The sequence below is a fragment of the Phyllostomus discolor genome, chromosome 3 (genome assembly GCF_004126475.2).
Source record: "Phyllostomus discolor isolate MPI-MPIP mPhyDis1 chromosome 3, mPhyDis1.pri.v3, whole genome shotgun sequence".
NCBI classification, from domain to species: domain Eukaryota; kingdom Metazoa; phylum Chordata; class Mammalia; order Chiroptera; family Phyllostomidae; genus Phyllostomus; species Phyllostomus discolor.
This window is the reverse complement of record NC_040905.2, coordinates 102,212,147-102,232,262: the sequence shown is the minus strand read 5'-3', so window position 1 is coordinate 102,232,262 and position 20,116 is coordinate 102,212,147. Positions and strand designations below refer to the sequence as shown.

General features: G+C 38.6%; 1 protein-coding gene across 2 annotated transcripts in view; it reads left to right on the top strand.

The window, feature by feature from the left end:
• RRN3 (RRN3 homolog, RNA polymerase I transcription factor) overlaps positions 1-20,116 on the top strand; it is a 41,430-nt gene that overhangs the window by 683 nt on the left and 20,631 nt on the right. For both annotated transcript variants that reach the window (XM_028513121.2, XM_036020911.1), the window contains exons 2-9: positions 1,374-1,479; positions 2,461-2,517; positions 13,328-13,417; positions 13,526-13,655; positions 14,033-14,092; positions 14,444-14,507; positions 15,458-15,527; positions 18,181-18,279. In XM_028513121.2, the coding sequence (XP_028368922.1) occupies positions 1,374-1,479; positions 2,461-2,517; positions 13,328-13,417; positions 13,526-13,655; positions 14,033-14,092; positions 14,444-14,507; positions 15,458-15,527; positions 18,181-18,279 (676 nt within the window). The remainder of the gene's footprint in view (positions 1-1,373; positions 1,480-2,460; positions 2,518-13,327; positions 13,418-13,525; positions 13,656-14,032; positions 14,093-14,443; positions 14,508-15,457; positions 15,528-18,180; positions 18,280-20,116) is intronic.

Sequence of the window (20,116 nt, the reverse complement as noted above, 5' to 3'; positions counted from 1 at the left end):
TAGCGTTCCAGCCTTGGGTACTGCATTCTGCACCTTTACTCCTCTCCTGCTTCGTTTGGATTTGGAAAGAGTTTCCTATTTTCCTAGGCTATTTGAATTATCAGCGCAATGCTGTCATTGATGGCAAATTGAATCTTAATTTTTTTATATGAGATTTACTTCAACACACGTTTAACAGTCAAAAATCTGTTTTAAGATTTTAAAGTGTTTTGCCCCCGAAAACACTTTGGGGTTTAACTTTATTAAGTGCCTACCTACTGTGTTAGACACTGGGGACAGTAGTCTATCAAAAGAGAGAAAGTCACTGCTCACAACAGAGCTTACAGTCTAGGAAGGGAAAGACAGTAAATAGAGGAACGGGATGATTTCAGATAGTAATAATTGCGGTGTATTTCAGATTTCCGATGGGGCAGACCTTTCTGACATTTGAGCTTCAATTTGAATGAAGACAAGAATGCAACCTTAATGTAGATCTGGGAGTGAGTGTTTAAGGCCAGTGATTTTCAATTATGTGCTACAAGAATTTTTAAATATGCAGTAGTCCCCTGGCTGGGTAGGTCAGTTGGTTAGAGCACCCTCCCAGTCTGTCAAGGTTGTGGGTCCCATCCCTGGTCAGGGCACAAACAAGAATCAACCAATGAATGCATACATAAGTGGAACTACAAATCCCTGTTTCTCTGTCCCTCTGTCTCTCTCTTCCCCCCTCTCAAATCAGTTAAAAAAATGCAATTCCTGGGTATTTAATAAGTCAGGGGCACTGACCTCCTTTCCATTAGATTGTCAAATAAAAAAAAATGCCAACAGCCAACACAGTGGTAGCCATCTAGTGTGAACGTATCAAAAATTATGCCTGTGTGTTTTTTTTATCAGATCGGCAAAAAGTATATTTTGTGGTGTGCCATAGAGTTTTAGTAATTGATGTGTGTGATGAGATGAAAATTATTGAAAATCGCTGAGACGGGGGAACAACAGCAAGTGAAATGGAACCAGCTAGGCAAATTTTTAGAATGGAAAGGACTGGCTGCAGTATAGTAGGTAGTTGGAAATGAGGTCAGAGTGTTAGGCAGGGGCCAGATTAATGAGGACCTTGAAGACCTCAGTATGGAGTTTAGATGTGAATTCTGAGTGAAGCAGGAAACCTTTGGAGAAGTTAAGCAGGAAAGTAGAGTAGCATTAGTTGTTTTTAGTTTCTGAAATATCATTAGATCTCTTGAATGAAGAATGGATTATTGGGGGATAAGAGTGGAAGCAGGAAGTCCAGTTAAGAGGCTTTAGCAGTTGTCGTGCTGAATGATGATGGTTCGATAAATGTTGGTATAATTTTTATAATTCTCTGTCATACACTTAATGGCTTGATAATCTTGGTTGTACAGGATTTCAGATGTGCTTGAATTAGAGAATGATTTCTTCAACTCTCCCCCAAGAAAAACTGTTCGATTTGGTGGAACTGTGAGAGAAGTCTTGTTGAAGTACAAAAAGGTAACAGATAACACGTCAAGTTTGGTGTTCCCTGCTGCTCCCTCCCCAGCTTTATTGACATGTGGAGGTTTGTTTTTTATTGGTCAGAATACAATTACAGCTATTATACTAAAGACCGGTTAACATAATAACATGAATTTTAGATATCCATCTTGAAATCAAATATTTAATAATAGTATGATGCTGTCAGTTCACAATTAAAGTAATAATATTTTGCTGAGGTTTCACTTCAGCTGCTTTATTTACATAGTATCTTTTAAAAACTTAAGCAGGTGCTACAGTAAAAAAACTATTAGATCATAGCATTTTCTTTGTCGTCTTTTTTTTTTTTTAAGATTTTATTTATTTTTAGAGAGGGGAAGGGAGGGGTAAAGAGAGGGAGAGAACCATCAATGTGCAGTTACCTCTCATGTGGCCCCCACTGGGGACCTGGCCTGAAACCCGGGCATGTGCCCTGACTGGAAATTGAACTGGTGACCCTTTGGTTTGTGGCCCACGCTTAATCCACTGAGCTGCACCAGGCAGGGCATAGCATTTTCTTTCTTTAGGAATTGCTGGTTTATTGTTGCATTACTTTGTGACAATAAACCAGCTCGGTTAATGGGGATTTGTTTTGGTTTGTTTTTGTGTTAGTTTAAAAGTGATTCTACTGATTCTCACCTATGGAGGAAAAAATCAGAATGACATTTGTTTTGCTTAAGTTGAAGAATAATTGACATACAATGATTATTTTATATGTAATATGCATCTCTATCCTATTCAAGTGGTTTTTTTGTCATTTTTTTCCAAGCTCCCTAGCTCCACCAACATGAATTTTAAAACTTTTATAGTCACAGTTTTATAATCCACAATTGATCAGTAGGAGTTATAGTGTTCCTTTTGTAATTTCATCAGATGTTAAGATATAATTAAAAGTCATGCTGTTGATCTTTAACAGGAAAGCAAAGCAAGTAAGTCTTATTTTTCCCCTTTCTTGTCAAGGGTGAAACAAATGACTATGAATTGTTGAAGAACCAGCTGTCAGATCCAGACATAAAGGTAATTTTGTGTTTGATCATTAGCAAAGTTAATCATCACTTTGGACAAATGTTAGCTTGCACTTCTGTTTGATCCTATTCCATCCTTCAAAACCTGCTGTCTCTATGATCCCATGTTACCTCAGTTGAGTGGTTTTCAACCAGGGGCAGTTTAACCACCTTTTATTTAGTAAAAAAAACTGGAGACATTTTTGGTTGTCACAAAAGGAGGAAGGGAAGGGTGCTGCTGGCTTCTAATGAATGAATGACAGGGACGCTGCTAAACATTCTACAGTGCACAGTGCAGCTCTACAACAAAGAACTACCCAGCCCAAAGTGTCAGTAGTCCCAAAGTTGAGAAACCCTACTTTAATTTTCCTTTTCTAGTACTTTTCCTCTATGCTGCAGGGTACTCGCATGTTTCTCCAATGCAAATACAAAATCAAAGAAACAACAAAAGATAACTTGTCTTTGAAGCTGCCTCTTTCTGTGTTTCAGAGTTCAAGATACAGTACATACTTGTCATGTAGTAACAACTCAATGCATTTTGTTTCTCTTTTCTTTTATTACCCAATTTTGGAAAGAATAATCTGTTACCTTGGCAGTGGTAGTTAGATTGCTGGGGATAAAGTTCCAACTCCGTTGTTATCCAGTGTGTGATCTTGGGCAAGTTGTTTAATTTTTCTGCCTTTGCTTCCTGTTTGTAAAACCAGAAAAATAATAGAGGGTTTTTAAACATAGAAGCTTTAAGAGCATTTAGTGAGTTACTATATGAGAAGCACTTAGAATGCCCTCATTCAATGTGAGGGCTTAGTAATTGTTAACTATTGTTCCTGCTGATGATCTACACTTTCGTATTTCCCATTTATGGCTAAGTCCACTGTTGAGGTCACTACTGTAATTACTATGAAAAGATTATCAGTGATTTCTTACATGTTGATTTCCAGGGGCTTTTTTTTTTTTTCCCAAGCCTCAAACTAATTCTTTGTAGCAGTTGACACTTGGCCTCTCACTTTTTGAAACCTCTCTTTTAGTTACTCTGATCTTCCTGTCTTCTTACCACTTACCTCTTAATCGTTCCCTGGATAAGTTCTTAAACTTGGTGTTGATTGGGTTTTCAAACTTGACACTTTTCTCATTCTAGAGATTCCTCTTGTGTGATCTCCTTATACCTTCAGGGCTTTGAAATCTGCCTGGGTTTCAGTAACTCTGAAATTTATATCTATAGCTCAGATTGTTCTTGTAGGCTCTAGATTTGTATCTTGACTACTGGCCGATAAGTGTTACATGTACCCCAAACTTAGCCTTTTCTCTCTTTCAAACCTATTCCTTCTGAAGCCTTCTTTATGTGCTTAATTGAGTCACCTGGTTGTTGAGCTAGGGACCTTGGTAGCTTTCTGGACCCTCACCCCTTGTATCTATTGATTTACCAAGTCTCCTGGCGGGGTCGGGGAGGAGTCTTGATTCCTCTTATTTTATGAGTTTTCTCTTGTCTGGATCTTCCAGTAATCTCTTTGGTGGTCTCCAGGTTTCAGTTCTCCTCTATCTCACCACTCCCCCACCCCCAAATTAATCCTCAGTAGTGCAGGCAAAATCATCTCCCAAGCACATGCTAAACATGCCATTGCTGTACTGGAAAACTTCATGCCTAAAACTTCATGAAGTATAAAGGACCAACTTCTTTGTATGGCCTGTAGCATTATTTTTTATATCTATTCTTTTCACACATGGCTAACATTCAGTACACATTACTTTGTACCTTTTTTCTTTTTTTTTTTAATAGATCAATGCTCCATGAACTGTTTTTTTTTTTTTAAAGATTTATTTTTTTAGAGAGGGAAGGGGGGGGGGGGGAGAGAGAGAGAGAGAGAGAGAGAGATTAATGTGCGGTTGCTGGGGGTCGTGGCCTGCAACCCAGGCATGTGCCCTGACTGGGAATCGGACCTGCAATGCTTTGGTTCGCAGCCTCAGCTCAATCCACTGAGCTATGCCAGCCAGGGCGTACCTTCGTTTTTTCTTAAAAAATAAAATAAATAAATAAATTTTTTTTTTGTTACTCTGTTAGGGTTGTCCCAATTTGTTGCCCTTTGCTCTCCTCCACCCAGCCCACCCCCCACTCTCACAGTCAGTCCTCACACTGTTGTCCATGTCCATAGGTCATTTATATATGGTTTTTGACTAACCCTTTCCCCATCGTTCCGCCGTTATCCTTCCCCACCCACTCTGGTTGCTGTCAGTCTGTTCCATGTTTCCATGCCTCTGGTTCTATTTTGCCTATTAGTTTATTTTTGTTCATTAGATTTGTCTTATAGGTGAGATCATAATGCTGTATGTCCTTCATCACCTGGCTTATTTCATATAGCATAATAATCTCCAGTTCCATCCATGCTGTCGTGAAAAGTTTTCTGTTCACTATTGCATTGTATAAATGTACCACAGTTTTTTGATCCATTTATTTACTGATGGGCACTTAGGCTCTTTCTAGCACTTGGCTATTTTAAATAATGCTGCTATAAACATAGGGGTGCTTAAGTTCTTTTGAATTGGTGATTAGGATTCTTAGAATATATCCCCAGCAGTGGAATTGTTGGGTCTAAAGGCAGTTTAATTTTTAGTTTTTTGAAATTCCATACTGGTTTCTACAGTGGCCGCACCAGTCTGCATTCCCATCAACAATGCTCCAGGGTTCCCTTTTCTCCACATCCTCACCAGCACTTATTGTTTATTGATTTATTAATGATAGCCATTCTGACAGATACGAGGTGATAATCTCATTGTGGTTTTAATGTGCATCTCTCTGATGGCCAGTGATGTTGGTCATCCTTTCATATGTCTGTGGGTCGTCTGTATGTCCTCCTTGGAGAAGTGTCTGTTCAGGTCATTTGCCCATTTTTAATTGGATTGTTTGTCTTTCTGATGTAGAGTTGTATGAGTTCTCTTTATATTTTGGAGATCAAACCCTTGTCCAATGGATCATTGGCAAATACATGCTCTCATATGGCCAGTTCCCTTTTCATTTTGGTGACAGTTTCTTTAGTGTTGTAGAAGCTTTTTAATTTGATGTGGTCCCATTTATTTTCTCCTTTATTTCCCTTACCTTAGGAGATATATCAGCAAAAATATTACTAAGTGGGATATCTGAAATTTTCCTACCTATATTTTCCTTTAGGACTTTTATAGTGTCACAATTTACATTTAAGTCTTTTATCTGTTTTGAGTTTTTTCTGGTATATGGTGTAAGTTGCTGGTCTAGTTTCTTTCTTTCTTTTTCTTTTTTTGCATGTACCAGTCCAGTTCTCCCAACGCCATTTATTGAAGGGCTATTTTTACTCTATTGTATGCTCATCCCCAATTTGTCAAATATTAATTGACCATAGAGCCATGCATTTATTTCTGGGTTCTCTGTTCTGTTCCATTGATCACTGTGTCTATTATGCCTGAACCATGCTGTTTTGATTACAGTGGCCTTGCAGTATAGTTTGATTATCAGGTACTGGGATCCCTCCTACTTGGTTTTTCTTAAGATTGCTGAGGCTATTTGGGGTTTTTTTAATTTCACATAAATTCTTTGAAATATTTGTTGTAGATCTGTGAAATATGCCATTGGTATTTTAATAGGAATTGTATTGAATCTATAGAGCTTTCGGGTAATGTGGACATTTTGATGATGTTAATTCTGAATATTGACTTTGTATCCCACTACTTTGCCAAATTCACTTACTAGGTCAAGTAGTTTTTTGATGGAGACTATATGGTATTCTATGTACACTGTCATCGCATCTGCAAATAATGACAGTTTTACTTCCATCTTTCCATTTTGGTTGCCTTTTGTTTCTTTTCCTTATCTAGTCACTGTGGCTAGAACTTCCAGTACTATGTTCAATAAGAGTAGTTAAAGCAGATATCCTTGTGTTCGTGATCTTAAGAGTACAGCTTTTAGGTTTTGCCCATTGAATATGATGTTCACTGTAGTTTTGTTGTATATGGCCTTTATTATGTTGAGGTGTGCTCCCTCTAGTCGCACTTGGCTGAGCATTTTTATCACATATGGGTGCTAGATTTTATCAAATGCTTTTTTAGCATCTATTGATAGGATCATATGATTTTTTTCCCTTTATTTTGCTTATGTGGTAAATTACATTTATTGATTTGTAAATATTGTACCATCCTTGCATCCCTGGGATGAATCCTACTCGATCATGGTATATGATTTTGTAATGTATTGCTGGATCTGGATTGCCAGTATTTTGTTGAGGATTTTAGCATCTATGTTCATCAGAGATAATGTTCTGTAGTTGTATTTCTTTGCTGTGTCTTTACCTATTTTTGGAATTGGGATAATACTGGCTATTGACCTCATAAAAAGAGTTTGGGAGTCTCCCTCTTGAATTTTTTGGAATAGTTTGAGAAGGGTAGGAGTTAGTTCCTTAAATGTTTGGTAAATTAGCTTGTGAAGCCATCTGGTCCAGGGCTTTTGTACCTGGAGTTTTTTTATTATTGCTTCAATTTCACTAGTTGTTTTGGTCTGTTCAAACTGTCTGCTTCTTGATTCAGTTTTGGAAGATTGTATGTTTCTAGAAATTGTACATTTCACCCAGGTTGTCCAATTTCTTAGCTTATAGTTGAGTTGCTCATAGTCATTTTGTATAGTCCTTTGTGTTTTTGTGGTATCAGTTGTAACTTCTCTTCTTTTGTTTCTGTTATTATTTATTTGGGTCCTCTCTTTTTTTTCTTCTCTCAATGAGTCTGGTTAAAAGTTTGTCAATTTTGTTTATCTTTTCAAAGAACCATATCCTGGATTCATTGATCCTTTGAATTGCTTTTTTAGTTTCTATGCCATTTAATTATGCTTTGATCTTGATTATTTCCTTCCTTCTACTTTATTTGGGCATTGATTGATGTTCCTCTACTTCTTATAGATGTAGGATTAGGGTGTTTATTTGAGATTTTTCTTTTTTTTTTTTTCTTTAGAGATTTTGTATATTTATTTTTAGATAGAGGGGAAGGGAGAGGGAAAGAGAGGGAGAGAAACATCAGTGCGTGGTTGCCTCTTGTGAGCCCCCTACTGGAGACCTGGCCAGCAACCCAGGCATGTGCCCTGACTAGGAATCAAACCAGTGACCCTTTGCTTTTCAGGTTGGCACTCAGTTCAGGTTTGATTCCCAGTCAGGGCACATGCCTGGGTTGCAAGCCACAGCCCCCAGCAACTGTACATTGATGTTTCTCTCTCTCTCTCTTTCTCCCTCCCTTCCCTCTCTTAAAAAAATTTTTTTAAAAATTTGTGAATTAATAGGAAGAGTCTTGAAGAAAAAAATGTTAAAAAGCTATGCAGGAGAAAAAATAATACACATAATGAAGATGACCATGGTGGAATTTGTCTTAGCAGAATCTAGCATTTGCTACTGTCTTCTCTTTCTGTATCCACTCTTGGTACGTTAGGTGATGTCCTAGTCAAGCCATAGGCAGCCTGTTTGAGACTACAGATGATCCACAGTCTGTCTTCTTCAGGCTCGACTGGTCTCCACTTTTCTGCTCTGCCAGCTTTCCCATCAGCACAAGGCCTAGAGGTGGTTCATCTAATGTCTGAGAGCACTGTCAGTACCACCTCCACCTGCCTTCAGAGGGGGCCTCTGGTGGGATTGGGAGGGTGGAATCCCTCAGTCATCCCCCCCCCCCCCCCAGGGCGGGTCACTTTTATCTTCAGGGAAGGTGGTGGGAGTGTTTCCCCACTCCCCCACCTCCCCCAATGCCACAGATCTTGGTCTGTCCCAGATTATATTCAGTAATGCATAATTTCTGATGTGTTAGTTGTCTGCTTTCTGTGAGGGGCCAATCTGTGCAAAAGGGCAGCTCTTTTCTGCTTGGTGCTGATGGCAGCTCTGTATAAGAGCTGAGACTGGGCAGGGCCCTGAACACACATTGTTGAACCTGTCCCTGATCTCTGTGTTCTGCTGGTTTTAGTGGATCAGGGCCTAAGGAACCAGGATAGTTTGTAGTGTCTGAAAGAAGTTAAGAAAGGGGTTCTTTCAGAGCTGCTTCTTTCCCCTGCTGATATATGCTGAGCAGGGGGCTCCTGAGCCCGGTCTCACTGATCTGCAGAGCCTGTAATCCCACAGGTGGGCGTTGGGTACGCCTGCCTGTGAGGGGCCTTCCTGGCTGAAGTGAATCTCAGGTGTTCTGCTCCTGGCTGTCCAGTCTCCAGCCTGCTGCTCTCGCAGGAGACTCAGGCCTAAACTTTCTGTTCTGCACAGCACCCTGCTCTTCAGCCATGCTGGGTGAGGTCCCAAAGTGCCTTCAGCGTGACACTTTCTGTTTTTCCTGTGCAGCTGGACTCAGTGGGACCAAACTGCACTTTCAGTCTGGTTTCTTTGTTGTCAGAGCTTCTGTGCATGCATGCGAGCACAGGGTCCCTGCCAATTCTTACCTGAGCTCCTCTTTTCAAAGAGTCTGTACGTGGCCCCCACACTGCAGCAATGAGCCTTGGGCCAGTTCTTCGTGCTCTCTCCCTCCCCAAAAAGCACGAAGTCTCTTCTGGGTCAGGGCTGTCCACAGCCTGGCAGTGCCTCTGACAGTTTCAGGACATAGCTTCTCTCTGGAACTCTGCAGGTTGGCACTGCAGCTATGGATGTGCTGCTCGCTCTGTGTGTGTACCCTAAGTGTCCCAGACTGTGTACATCCTCCCAAGTCTCCTGATTCGGGCTGTGGTTTCTTTGTGTGAGACCAGGGTCCTGCTCTGGGAGAGGTAGCCACTAAGCTGTGTTTTCTGTCCTCTGCTCTGCTGCAGGTGCTTCGCACAAGGCATTTCCCCATCAATTTATAAAATCTCTTACTGGATGGAGTAAAGCATCCTCTGTAGTCCTTAGCTTCAAAAATTCATATTAGCTGAGAGTCCGTTGATTGTTCAAGTCACTTGTCAGAAGATCAGCTGAAAATCTGTGCTGGGGTCACAAGCACGAGGGCTCAGCTTCCACCTACTCACCTGCCATCTTCCGAATCCTGTAGCATTTTTTCCCTATGGTCAGTCTCACTAGATACTGTATTCCAGAAATTTGCCACTTGTTTTCATCTTTATGCCTTTGTATGTGCCTTTTCTTTTGGGCTGCAGGAGGCCTTTTGTAACTGGCTACATGACCACCTTCCTTTACTGTCTTTGTGACCGAAGGCAGATTACTACATTTCTGTACCTCAGTGTCCCCTTCTGTGAAATGGAAACCAATGGTAATGCTTACCTCAGGGAGTGGTTGTAAGATTTAAATGAATTAATATATGTTAAAGTCTTAGAACAGTGCCTGGCACAAAGTAAGTATTATATTAGTGTTTATTATTACAGTTGACCTCCACTTATGATGTGGTCAAACCCATTGTAAGTTGAAAGTACCATAAGTCAGAAATGGATTTGATATATACCTAACCTACTGAACACCATAGCTTAGCCTAGTCTACCTTAAACGGGACACTTACATTGGCCTCTAGTTGGACAAAATCATCTCACTACCTTTGCCCAGCTTTATGAGAGAGCTTTGTGCCCCATATCACTAACCTGGGGAAAGGTCAAAGTTAAAAATTTGAAGTACAGTTTCTACTGCATTGGTACCTTCACCACTGTGAAGTCAAAAAACTAAGTCAAATCATAAATAGGGGACTGTCTGTATTATTACTATAATCTATAAAACTCTTAGTCTTTGGGATCCAGCTGAAATGTCATCTTCTGTAATGGGACTTAACTTGGTTCTCTGTAAGCACATGGCTTTTCCTTCAGTTCATGCCCTACACTTCCAGCAGATCTTCCTATTTGCAAATTTGGCTTATAAGGACTTAAGTGGTTTATGTGGCCCCACTGTGCTCCCCAGACTTATCTGTTGGTTTGCTCACTATGTATTTGAGCCATGCTGAACTCCTTTTGGTTTTTTGAAAACATGCTTTTCCCTCTGTAAGGAATCTAGCCCCCCGAGTATACTCACTTGGTTTAAAGACAGCAGCAGCATCACTTCCAGTTTAAAGCTTCCCTGGTCCTTATCTTCTGGCACAGGTACAAAGGACCATTTCCTTTGTGTCCCACTATATTCTATATTAGCACTTCTCATCCTCAGTATCTGGACCTACAGATAATCACATCAGTTGTGTCTATGATAGTTCAGAGGGGTGTTGCAAGGAATACGCTTCTGATAATAGTAAAGCACCAGAGTCTGACTGATCTACTTTAAAAAAGGAGCAGTTTAAATGTTATTCTTATACTTTGGTCACACTTTTTCTTTTAATGGGAAAGAGGAGAGAACTAACTCATTTTATTTTCAAGTAACGTACCTTGTCTTCTTTGCCTCAGGTGGTGGTGAGCCACTGTTAATCTTACCTTTGATGATTGTGGACATTGTGAGAGAACTTTGCAAATTAGTTGTGATTTACTTTATTTTCCTGCCAGCTTACATGGGGTTTCATCAGAGAATAGTTAATTTCATTGAAGTTTGTCACATAACACATAGAAAGCACTTGGTGGTTGAATGAAGGTAGGGTAAAGGAGGCACAGGGCAGTGTGGGAAGCTGGGTGGAGCTTAAGCCACAGGTGGCAAACACGAGGCCCACAGGTGGCAAACACGAGGCCCATAGGTGGAATCCGGCTCTCCACCTTGTTTTATCTGCCCTGCACCTTGTTTCTACCCAGAGGCAGGGCCAAGCTCTTGCTTAACTGTTAAGGAGTAGTTACATTTATACAGTCCTAAAATCACATTCAGCCCTTTGAAGGCAACTTCGAGGCCGATATGGCCCCTGGTGAAAATGAGTTTGACACGTCTGCTTTAGGTTTTGACCCAGACAGGTAAGTGTGAACCTGGTTATTGGCTTCTTGGTTGGGCAAGTTGCTTATTAATCTCTTTTAGCCTCCATTTCCTCAGTTGTAAAATGGGAGTAACAGTAATCCTTTTGCAGTGTTGGTAGATTTGGGAAAAGATACCTATGTACACAATTGAGCGCTGTGCCTGGCACCTGGTGTGTTCTCACTAAATCCTACAAATAGTCTATAATTGTAGGTACAACCTTGTCTATTAATAGTCTGTCACTGTAGTTACAGAACTGCCCCAACCAGCGCTGGGAGGAGGTCCCTGAGGTGGGACAAGGGGAGATTAAGAAAGACACAGGTACAGACAATTTGAGGGGAAGTAGGGGCCAGGTGGGGCATTGTCCTCTGGTGGAGAGACAGTGACCCTGAACATGGTCTCCGCATTTGTTTTATAAGGGTCAGTTAGATAAAGCTCAAGGACTTTTGGCAGACTCAGGGAACACCTGCAGGCATAATTGCTCTGTTCCCAGGCTATCTAAATGATAAATATTCCTTCTGCAAAAGTTACAGTGCATTCAGCTGAAGCTTGTGGTTAACTATCTCCTTCTTAACCCCTGGGGCTCCGGCTGCATGATGCCAGCCTTCACTGTCCTCCACACAGCACTGTCGGTTAATAATCTGTTATTATCGATATGGCACAATACAGCTCTTTTTTTTTAAAGATATCTTTTCCTACTGAGTCTTATCTGCATTAACCAGTTTTCAAAAATGGAACTTTTAGTTTTTTCTTGTGGATGTTGTATATGTGCATGAATACAGACTATATTTTATGTAACTTGATACTGCATTTTATTCATGGCTTGTTTTCTTTTTTTGCTTTTTTTAAAAAAATATATACCCATGAGTTAAATTCTACCTTAATTTCCAGGCTTGTTAAAGATCTCTTTTTTCATTTAGCAGTTTTTTCCATGTTACTAAAAGTTGTGAACAGTAATTTTACTGCCTTAAAAACATTTCATGGAGTAGTGGAAGCTTCATTTATATATAACACATGTTTTTTAAAGTTTTTTTTTTTTATTGTTGTTCATGTACAGTTTTCTGTCTTTTACTCCATCCCAGCCCACCCTCCTAAAGATTTTATTTATTTAGTTTTAGAAAAGAGAGAGGTGAAGGGAGGGATGAAAAGAGAGAGAGAAGCATTGATGTGTGAGAGAAACCATCGATCCATTACATCCCATCTGGGGACTGGGCCACAACCTAGGCATGTATCCTGACTGGGAATTGAACTGGCGACCTTTCACTTTGCAGATGCCCATCTGAGCCACATTGGTCCAGGCTATACAACATCTTAATACATTTATTCATTCATTCATTCATTCATTCATCTTAGTACATTTAAACTGAATGACAGGTTGGGCTGAGAAAAATTTGTATTTATTGATGACTTTAGTCAATCGGCCTAGATTGAATGTTATTAACATGCTTCCATGTTAGCATGGATAGAGGTAGCTACTTACTGGTCCTTGTAGTCTTTTTTTTCTTTTAAAAATTACATTTTATTGTTCGTGCTATTACAGTTGTCCCCACTTTTTTCCCTTTTATCCACTTCCACCCAGCCCCCCTCCTCAGGCAAGCCCTATATCATTGTCCATGTCCATAGGTCATGCATATGTGTTCTTTGACTGAGGTCCTTGTGGTTTTATAATATTTGAATCTGTTGTAATTTTGTGGTTATTCAAAAGTCCCAAGTATCAACATTTGAAGGGTTTTTACTTTTTTAGGGCAAATAAGTGATGAGAAGGAAGTACTACATTTAATTCTTTTTCTTGTGTGTTAGAGTTGCTACATTTTTTTCTAAAATGGGCAAATTTATTGTAATACCTTTTTCTAGTTTGCTACAAACTAAGAAATTTTCATCCCAATTTTGGCTTAAGTCCAAGTTTGTGACTTTTTTCCTAATTTAAATATTGATAGGTGATTGATATAAGCTAGATATCATTTTCTCTGTTCTTTTAGAGGATTTGTGATTTTAAAAGTAATTTTCTGTATTTAACTTAAGGATGACCAGATCATTAACTGGCTGTTAGAATTCCGTTCCTCTATCATGTACTTGACCAAAGACTTTGAGCAGCTTATCAATATTCTCCTGGTAAGTTCACCATTTATTTTACTGACTGGTATGTGATTCAGTACTTTGAAAAGTATTTTTTGTATCAGTAAAATGTTTCTTTTGTCTTTCTCTTCCTCCTGCCTCTAGAGATTGCAGTGGTTGAATAGAAGTCAGACAGTGGTGGAGGAATATTTGGCTTTTCTCGGTAATCTTGTATCAGCACAGACTGTCTTCCTTAGACCGTGTCTCAGCATGATTGCTTCTCATTTTGTCCCTCGTGAGTGGTTCATCTTGCTTTGATTTTCCACTTTTTTGTTATCTTTATTAAAATACTACTACCTTTCCAATATACTTGGAGATTATATCACCATTGAAGATTCCAGGATACGTGTTGGCCGCAGTTCTGGTACATGTCTGTTCTCTGTAATGACCTCTGTGGAAGTGTTCAGACTTGTCACCGTGATTTTTATGGGTTGTAATTTGGTTTCATTGGTGATGTCTTAGAACTCAGTTGTTTAAAAACTATAAAGTTATGTGACTTTTTTTCCCTCCAGATTGAAAACTTAATCATTGTACTGGTTTAGACAATGGAAAAATCACTTTTTTTGTTGGTCAATGACAAAAGAATAATATATTTTGTTTTTCATTCCAAAGCCCGAGTGGTCATTAAGGAAGGTGACATAGATGTTTCAGATTCTGATGACGAAGATGATAGTAAGTATAAAGTGGATTAAAGCAAAAAAAAAAAAAAGCCTGCTGTGTCTTAGAGAATGCATGCTGAATGATAAAGTTTAATGGTAACTTTTGATGGAATTATTTATATAGAGAGAGAGGGCATGTTAGATAGGCATGTATAGAGGGCAAGGGTAATCAATTACCCTTCATGTTTACTTACATGATTAGTCTACTTAGTCTTCATTGATAGTTGGCTATGGAGAAAAATCTTGAAATTATTTCTCTGATACATGATTCAGTTTTGGTTGCAGATGCTTTTCATTTCAAGTGCATAATTTTTCAATTTTCAGCATTATTTTGCTGTTCTTACTCTCATTTTTTGTCTTGTAGACCTTCCTGCAAATTTTGACACATGTCACAGGGCCTTGCAAATAATAGCAAGATATGTCCCATCGTAAGTACGCTTTTGTTACTTTTTTGAATCATGGTATTTAAGTCTTAAGAAAATTTCATTCAGTTGGTAGGAAATTACAAAATATTTATGGAAGCAAAACTCAAGTTGTGTGCTCCATGTTTTCTTTTTTTATCCTATTGCTATAATGTCACATTCTACAAAAAATGGCATTTTGACTTTTTATTCATTGTCTTTATTTTTTAAAACTTGGGTGTAAATTTTCCACCAGGTATGGATAGTGTTGGAATTTTGCTTTCATCTTCAACATATGTGATATTCAGGTATTTTCAGTGAGAAATCCCTGTGTGTTTGTGTCATGCCATTTGAATAAAAATTGTAATTCTAAGAAATTTTAAGGTGTATGGGTTTATTTTGGAGGGGTGGGCTTAAGTTTCCTCTGTTTATTTGCTAACTTTAAAAAAAGTCCAAGTTGAGCCCTGGCTGCTGTGGCTCAGTGGATTGAGTGCTGGCCTAGAAACCAAAGGGTTGCCAGTTAGATTCCCAAGTCAGGGCACATGCCTGGGTTGCAGGCCAGGTCCTTAGTAGAGGACATGTGAGAGGCAGCCACACATCGAGGTTTCTTTCCCTCTCCTTCTCCCTCCCTTCCCCTCTCTCTAAAAAGAAATTTAAAAAGTCTAAAAAAAAAAGGCCAAATTGATCATTTATGTGTGCAGTAGAAAATGCTTACATTTAAAACTGATGTTCTTTTTTGATTTTATAGAAAAAAGAATTCCCCTTTAATTTGCTATTGATATCAAAGTGAATAGTAGCTTATTTTCCCTTAAGTTACAGATTTTCTCTGAAGCTATGTGTTAATATTCAGTTCTAATTGTTTGAGGTAGGAGTTACCATTTGCCTCCTATATCTGTATTTGCTCTTAGAATGGAAATGTTCCCTTCCAAGAGAGTTCAGTTAACATGGGTGAGTTGATTTTTTGTTTTCCCCACTAGGGCACCGTGGTTTCTCATGCCAATACTGGTAGAAAAATTTCCATTTGTTCGAAAATCTGAGAGAACACTGGTAAGAAATCTTTTCATGGGGAAAATAATGGAAAAATTGTTTTTTTGTAATTTAGTTTTAGATGCTGTTAGGTCTAAGAATTTGACCCAGATTCCTTTCTCACCAAGTGACTGAGTACCCCTGCTGCCACCTTCTTTGATTTCTGTGTGAAATAAATCCAGGCAGGAGTTATTTCAGAAATATCTGACTAGGCTTCATGATTATATAGATAAAAATTCCTAGAAGGTAATAATTCATATATTATCAATTGTAAGTATGCCTTATTTGAACATGCAGAGCAGAGCCTTCTATAGATGAATTCTAAGTTATTCCTTTCTGAGTTTTAGATCATCTACATTGTTTTCAATAAATAATAGTGGTTCCCTTCTACAAAGATTAGTTTTTCCTAATATTGTATTACAAATATTATAAGGAATTGATGAATTTTTGTTTGTGATTGTGTTCTTCAAGTGGAATATTATAAATCCCATGTCTCTTATGAACATAGATGCAGAAGTTCTCAACAAAATACTAGAAAGAGACAACTGAATCTAGCAACAGATAAAAAGAATTATGCACCACAACCAAGTAAAATGTATCCTAGGAGTATAAGGTTGACTTAATACCCTAAAATCAATTACTATAATCTACCAGGTCAATAGAATAAGTGACAAAAACTATGTGATCATTCCAATAGATGCAGGAAAAGCATTTGACAAACAGCAAAACCCTTTCATGACAAAAAGCGGGACCTTTTTTAATCTGAGAAAGGACACCTATACAAATCTCACAGTTGCCCTGGCTGGTGTGGCTTAGTGGATTGAGTGCCAGCCTGTGAACTGAAAGGTTGCCGGTTTGATTCTGGCTCAGGGCACATGCCTGGGTCGTGGGTCAGGTCCCCAGTGCGGGAGCATGTGAGAGGCAACCACACACTGTGGTTTCTCTCCGTCTCTTTCTCCCTTCCTTCCCCTCTCTCTAAGGATAAATCAATAAAATATTGAAAAAAATATCTCACAGCTAACATCCTACCCAATGGTGAAAGACTGAAAGTTTTCCCATAAGATAAGGAACAAAACAAGGATGTCTACTTCTCTGCTTTTTTTTTAGTATTGTACTGAAGGTTCCAGTCAGAGCAGTTAGACAAAAAAATGAAAAGACATCCAGACTGGAAAGGAAGAAGTAAAACTATCTCTATTTGCAGGTGATAGAATCTTACATGTAGAAAAATCCTAAGCAATTCATAAAAACATTGTTAGAGCTAATAAATGAGTTCAGCATGGTCAAAACCCAGTTGTACAGGACAGTTGAATGGGGAAAAGAATAGTCTTGTTAACAACTAGTTTGGGGACAAGTGGGTATCTACATGCAAAGATGAAGCAGGACCCTCTCCTCATACCATATACAAAAATGAACTTAAAATGGATCAAAGACCTAAACCTGAAAGCTAAAAAAAATTCATAGCAGAAAACAGGTTAAAATTTTTGTGACTTTGGATTAGGCAGCAGTTTATGGATATGACATGGAAAAAACAATCAGAAAAAGTAGGTAAAGTAGGTAAAAAAAAGCAGGTAAAGTGGACTTGGATCAAAATTAAAAAGTCATGTTTCATAGGACACTTTCAAGAAAGTGAAAAGGCAAATAATGGGAGAGGATATTTGGAAATCATATATGGGATAAAGGTTGTGTCTAGAATATGTAAAAGAACTCTTAGCTCAATAATAAAAAGTCAAATAACCCAATTTAAAGTTGGCAAAGAATCTGAATAGGTGTTTCCCCAAAAAAGGTGAGCAGATGAGCATATGAAAACTTTATTATGTCATTAGCCATCAGGGAAATGCAAGTCAAAACCACAATAACATACCACTTTGCAACTACTAGGATGGTTAATACTCAAAAAGGTAATAACAAGTGGTGATGAAGATGGGGAGAAATCAGAACCCTTGTACATTGCTGATAGGAATGTAAAATGGTGCAGCTGCTTTGGAAAACTGTCTTGACAGTCCCTAAGGGGAAATGAAAACATTTGTTGACACAAAACTTATGTGAAGCATTATTTATCATAGACAAAGTATAGAAACAACCAGATGTTTTATTGGTTGATGAATGAACCAAATGTGGTATCTATACAATGAAATATTTTTTTCACAATTGAAAGGCTTGCTTACTTGCTTACATGACTGAACCTTGAAAACATGCTGAAAAGCCACATAATTTAAGTTGCACTTATATGAAATGTCTAGAATAGGCAAATTCATAGAGACAGAAAGACTAGTGGTTACTGATAGCTGGACAGAGGTACTGACTGTACTAAAGGATAACACGGTGTCTTTCTAGAGTGATGAAAATGTTCTAAAATTGGTTATAATGAGGGTTGCACAGTACTGGATATACTATAAACCTTTGACCTGTACACTTTAAATAGGTGAATTATATATGAAATACAGCTCAACAAACCTGTTTTAGTATTTTACTGGGGGTAATTTACAAAGTGACATGCAACAGACTACCTACTATGTGCAGGCAGAAAATGAATATATAAAAAATGTAGTTTCTGTGTTATTAGATGGTCTGTTTTTTCTATTTAAGTAATTGGAACTAGAGATTATGTAATTGATTCTTTTCTTACATAACTGAAAGATACTCTGTTGAAATGTTTTATCTTTTTATGTTTTAGGAATGTTATGTTCATAACTTACTAAGGATTAGTGTGTATTTTCCAACCTTGCGGCATGAAATTCTAGAGCTTGTCATTGAAAAGTTACTCAAGCTGGATGTAAGTATTTAATAATTTTTCTCTTTGATTTTCCTTTATTAAGTGTATTTGTTATCAAGTATGTAATCAACATACTTGAAATAGTAGTAGCAAAGATGGAAAAGAATTCATGTTTCCACTTTTGTTTCAGTTCTTGTATACTTCTTGAAATTCATTGGTGTGCTGGGGATTATAGATAGTCCCATTTCTCATGGTTGGGGCGCATGGCATTAGACAGTCACACCAGTGTAAAAGTATAGTCGTGGTAAATGCTATGAGTGGAACACATGCATTATTATGAACTAGGAAACCTGATGTAATCAGGAGTCAGGAAAGCATTTAAAGTGACCCGCAATGAGGTGCAGTGAGAATGAAAGAAAGGGGTGGATTCTCTTGACATTGTGAAAGAAAGGTGAACTGGTCCTTGAGACAGGGTAGCAAGTGGAGAGAGAATAGGGGGTAAAGGAACGCAATAGCCCCTTTGGAATCTTGGTGTTGACATTAACAGTAGTAAGAAAAGTCAGGAGGAAGTTGGAAGGTGATGAATTCCATTTTGAATGGATTGAGGTGTACAGGTGGGGAGCTAGATGGTGAGTGCTCACTAAGCAGATGTAGCTGCAGGTAGGGGACTGAGTACAAACATTAAGAGTGATGTAATTTAGGACAGGAGAGAGGAAGTATGATAGGAAGTGGGAGGTAAACCAGAGAACATGGTTGTGTGGGGAAGATCTGGAATAAGGAAGGGTTTGGTTAGCTTGAAGTATTTCTGATAATTTAAGGAGAATGAGAACAGAAAAAGTCCTTAAATTTGGTGATTGGGAGATAAGTCTGTTGTTTTGTCAGTGTGTAGGGGGACACTGCATTTTAGAGGAAGTGGAATTAACAGATCTTGGTAAGGGTTTGTGGCATGAACAGAGGATGAGGCAGGCGTCAGAGGCCTATGCTAGGGTTGGGGAGACTTGAGGTTTGTGGACTGAGGAGATGAATTGATGGAGGAGAACACTGATACTATAGGGGAGAAGGAGGCTATAAGGAGGCAGGTGTAGGAAGAGCTGGAGGTTGGGCAGGCTGACACAGTGCTCACTGGGAGTTAACCCCTGCCCAACTGCATACATAATCTTGGTAAAGTTTTTCTTTGGTCAGTACTTATGGAAAATTTAAAAAAAATTTTTTTATTTAAATTATATTTTACTGATTATGCTCTTACAGTAGTCCCAATATTTCCCTTTTTGTCCCCCTCCACCTGGCACCTACAGTCCCTCAGGTAGTCACCACACCTTTGTTCGTGTCCATGGGTCATGCATAAGTTCTTTGGCTACTCCATTTCCTATATTGTACTTATATCCCAATGGCTATTCTGTAACTATTTGTACTTCTTCTTTTTTTTTTTTTAAAGATTTTATTTATTTATTTTTAGAGCGGGAAGGGAGGGAGATAGAGAGAGAGAGAAACATCAATGTGTGGTTGCTGGGGGTCATGGCCTGCAACCCAGGCATGTACCCTGACTAAGAATTGAACCTGCGACACTTTGGTTCACAACCCACGCTCAATCCACTGAGCTACGCCAGCCAGGGCTTATTTGTACTTCTTAATCCTCTCACATCTTCACCCATTTCCTTACAATCCCCTCCCATCTGGCAAACATCAAAACGCTCTCCATATCCATGATTCTGTACCACTTCTTGCTTGCTTAGTTTTTTAGATTCAGTTGATAAGTATTTTTTGCCATTTTATTGCTCAAAGTTTTGATCTTTTATTTAAATAAGTCCCTTTAACATTTCATTTAGTAAGGGTTTGGTGAAGATGAACTCCTTTAGTTTTTTCTTGTCTGGAAAGCTCTATATCTGCCCTTCAATTG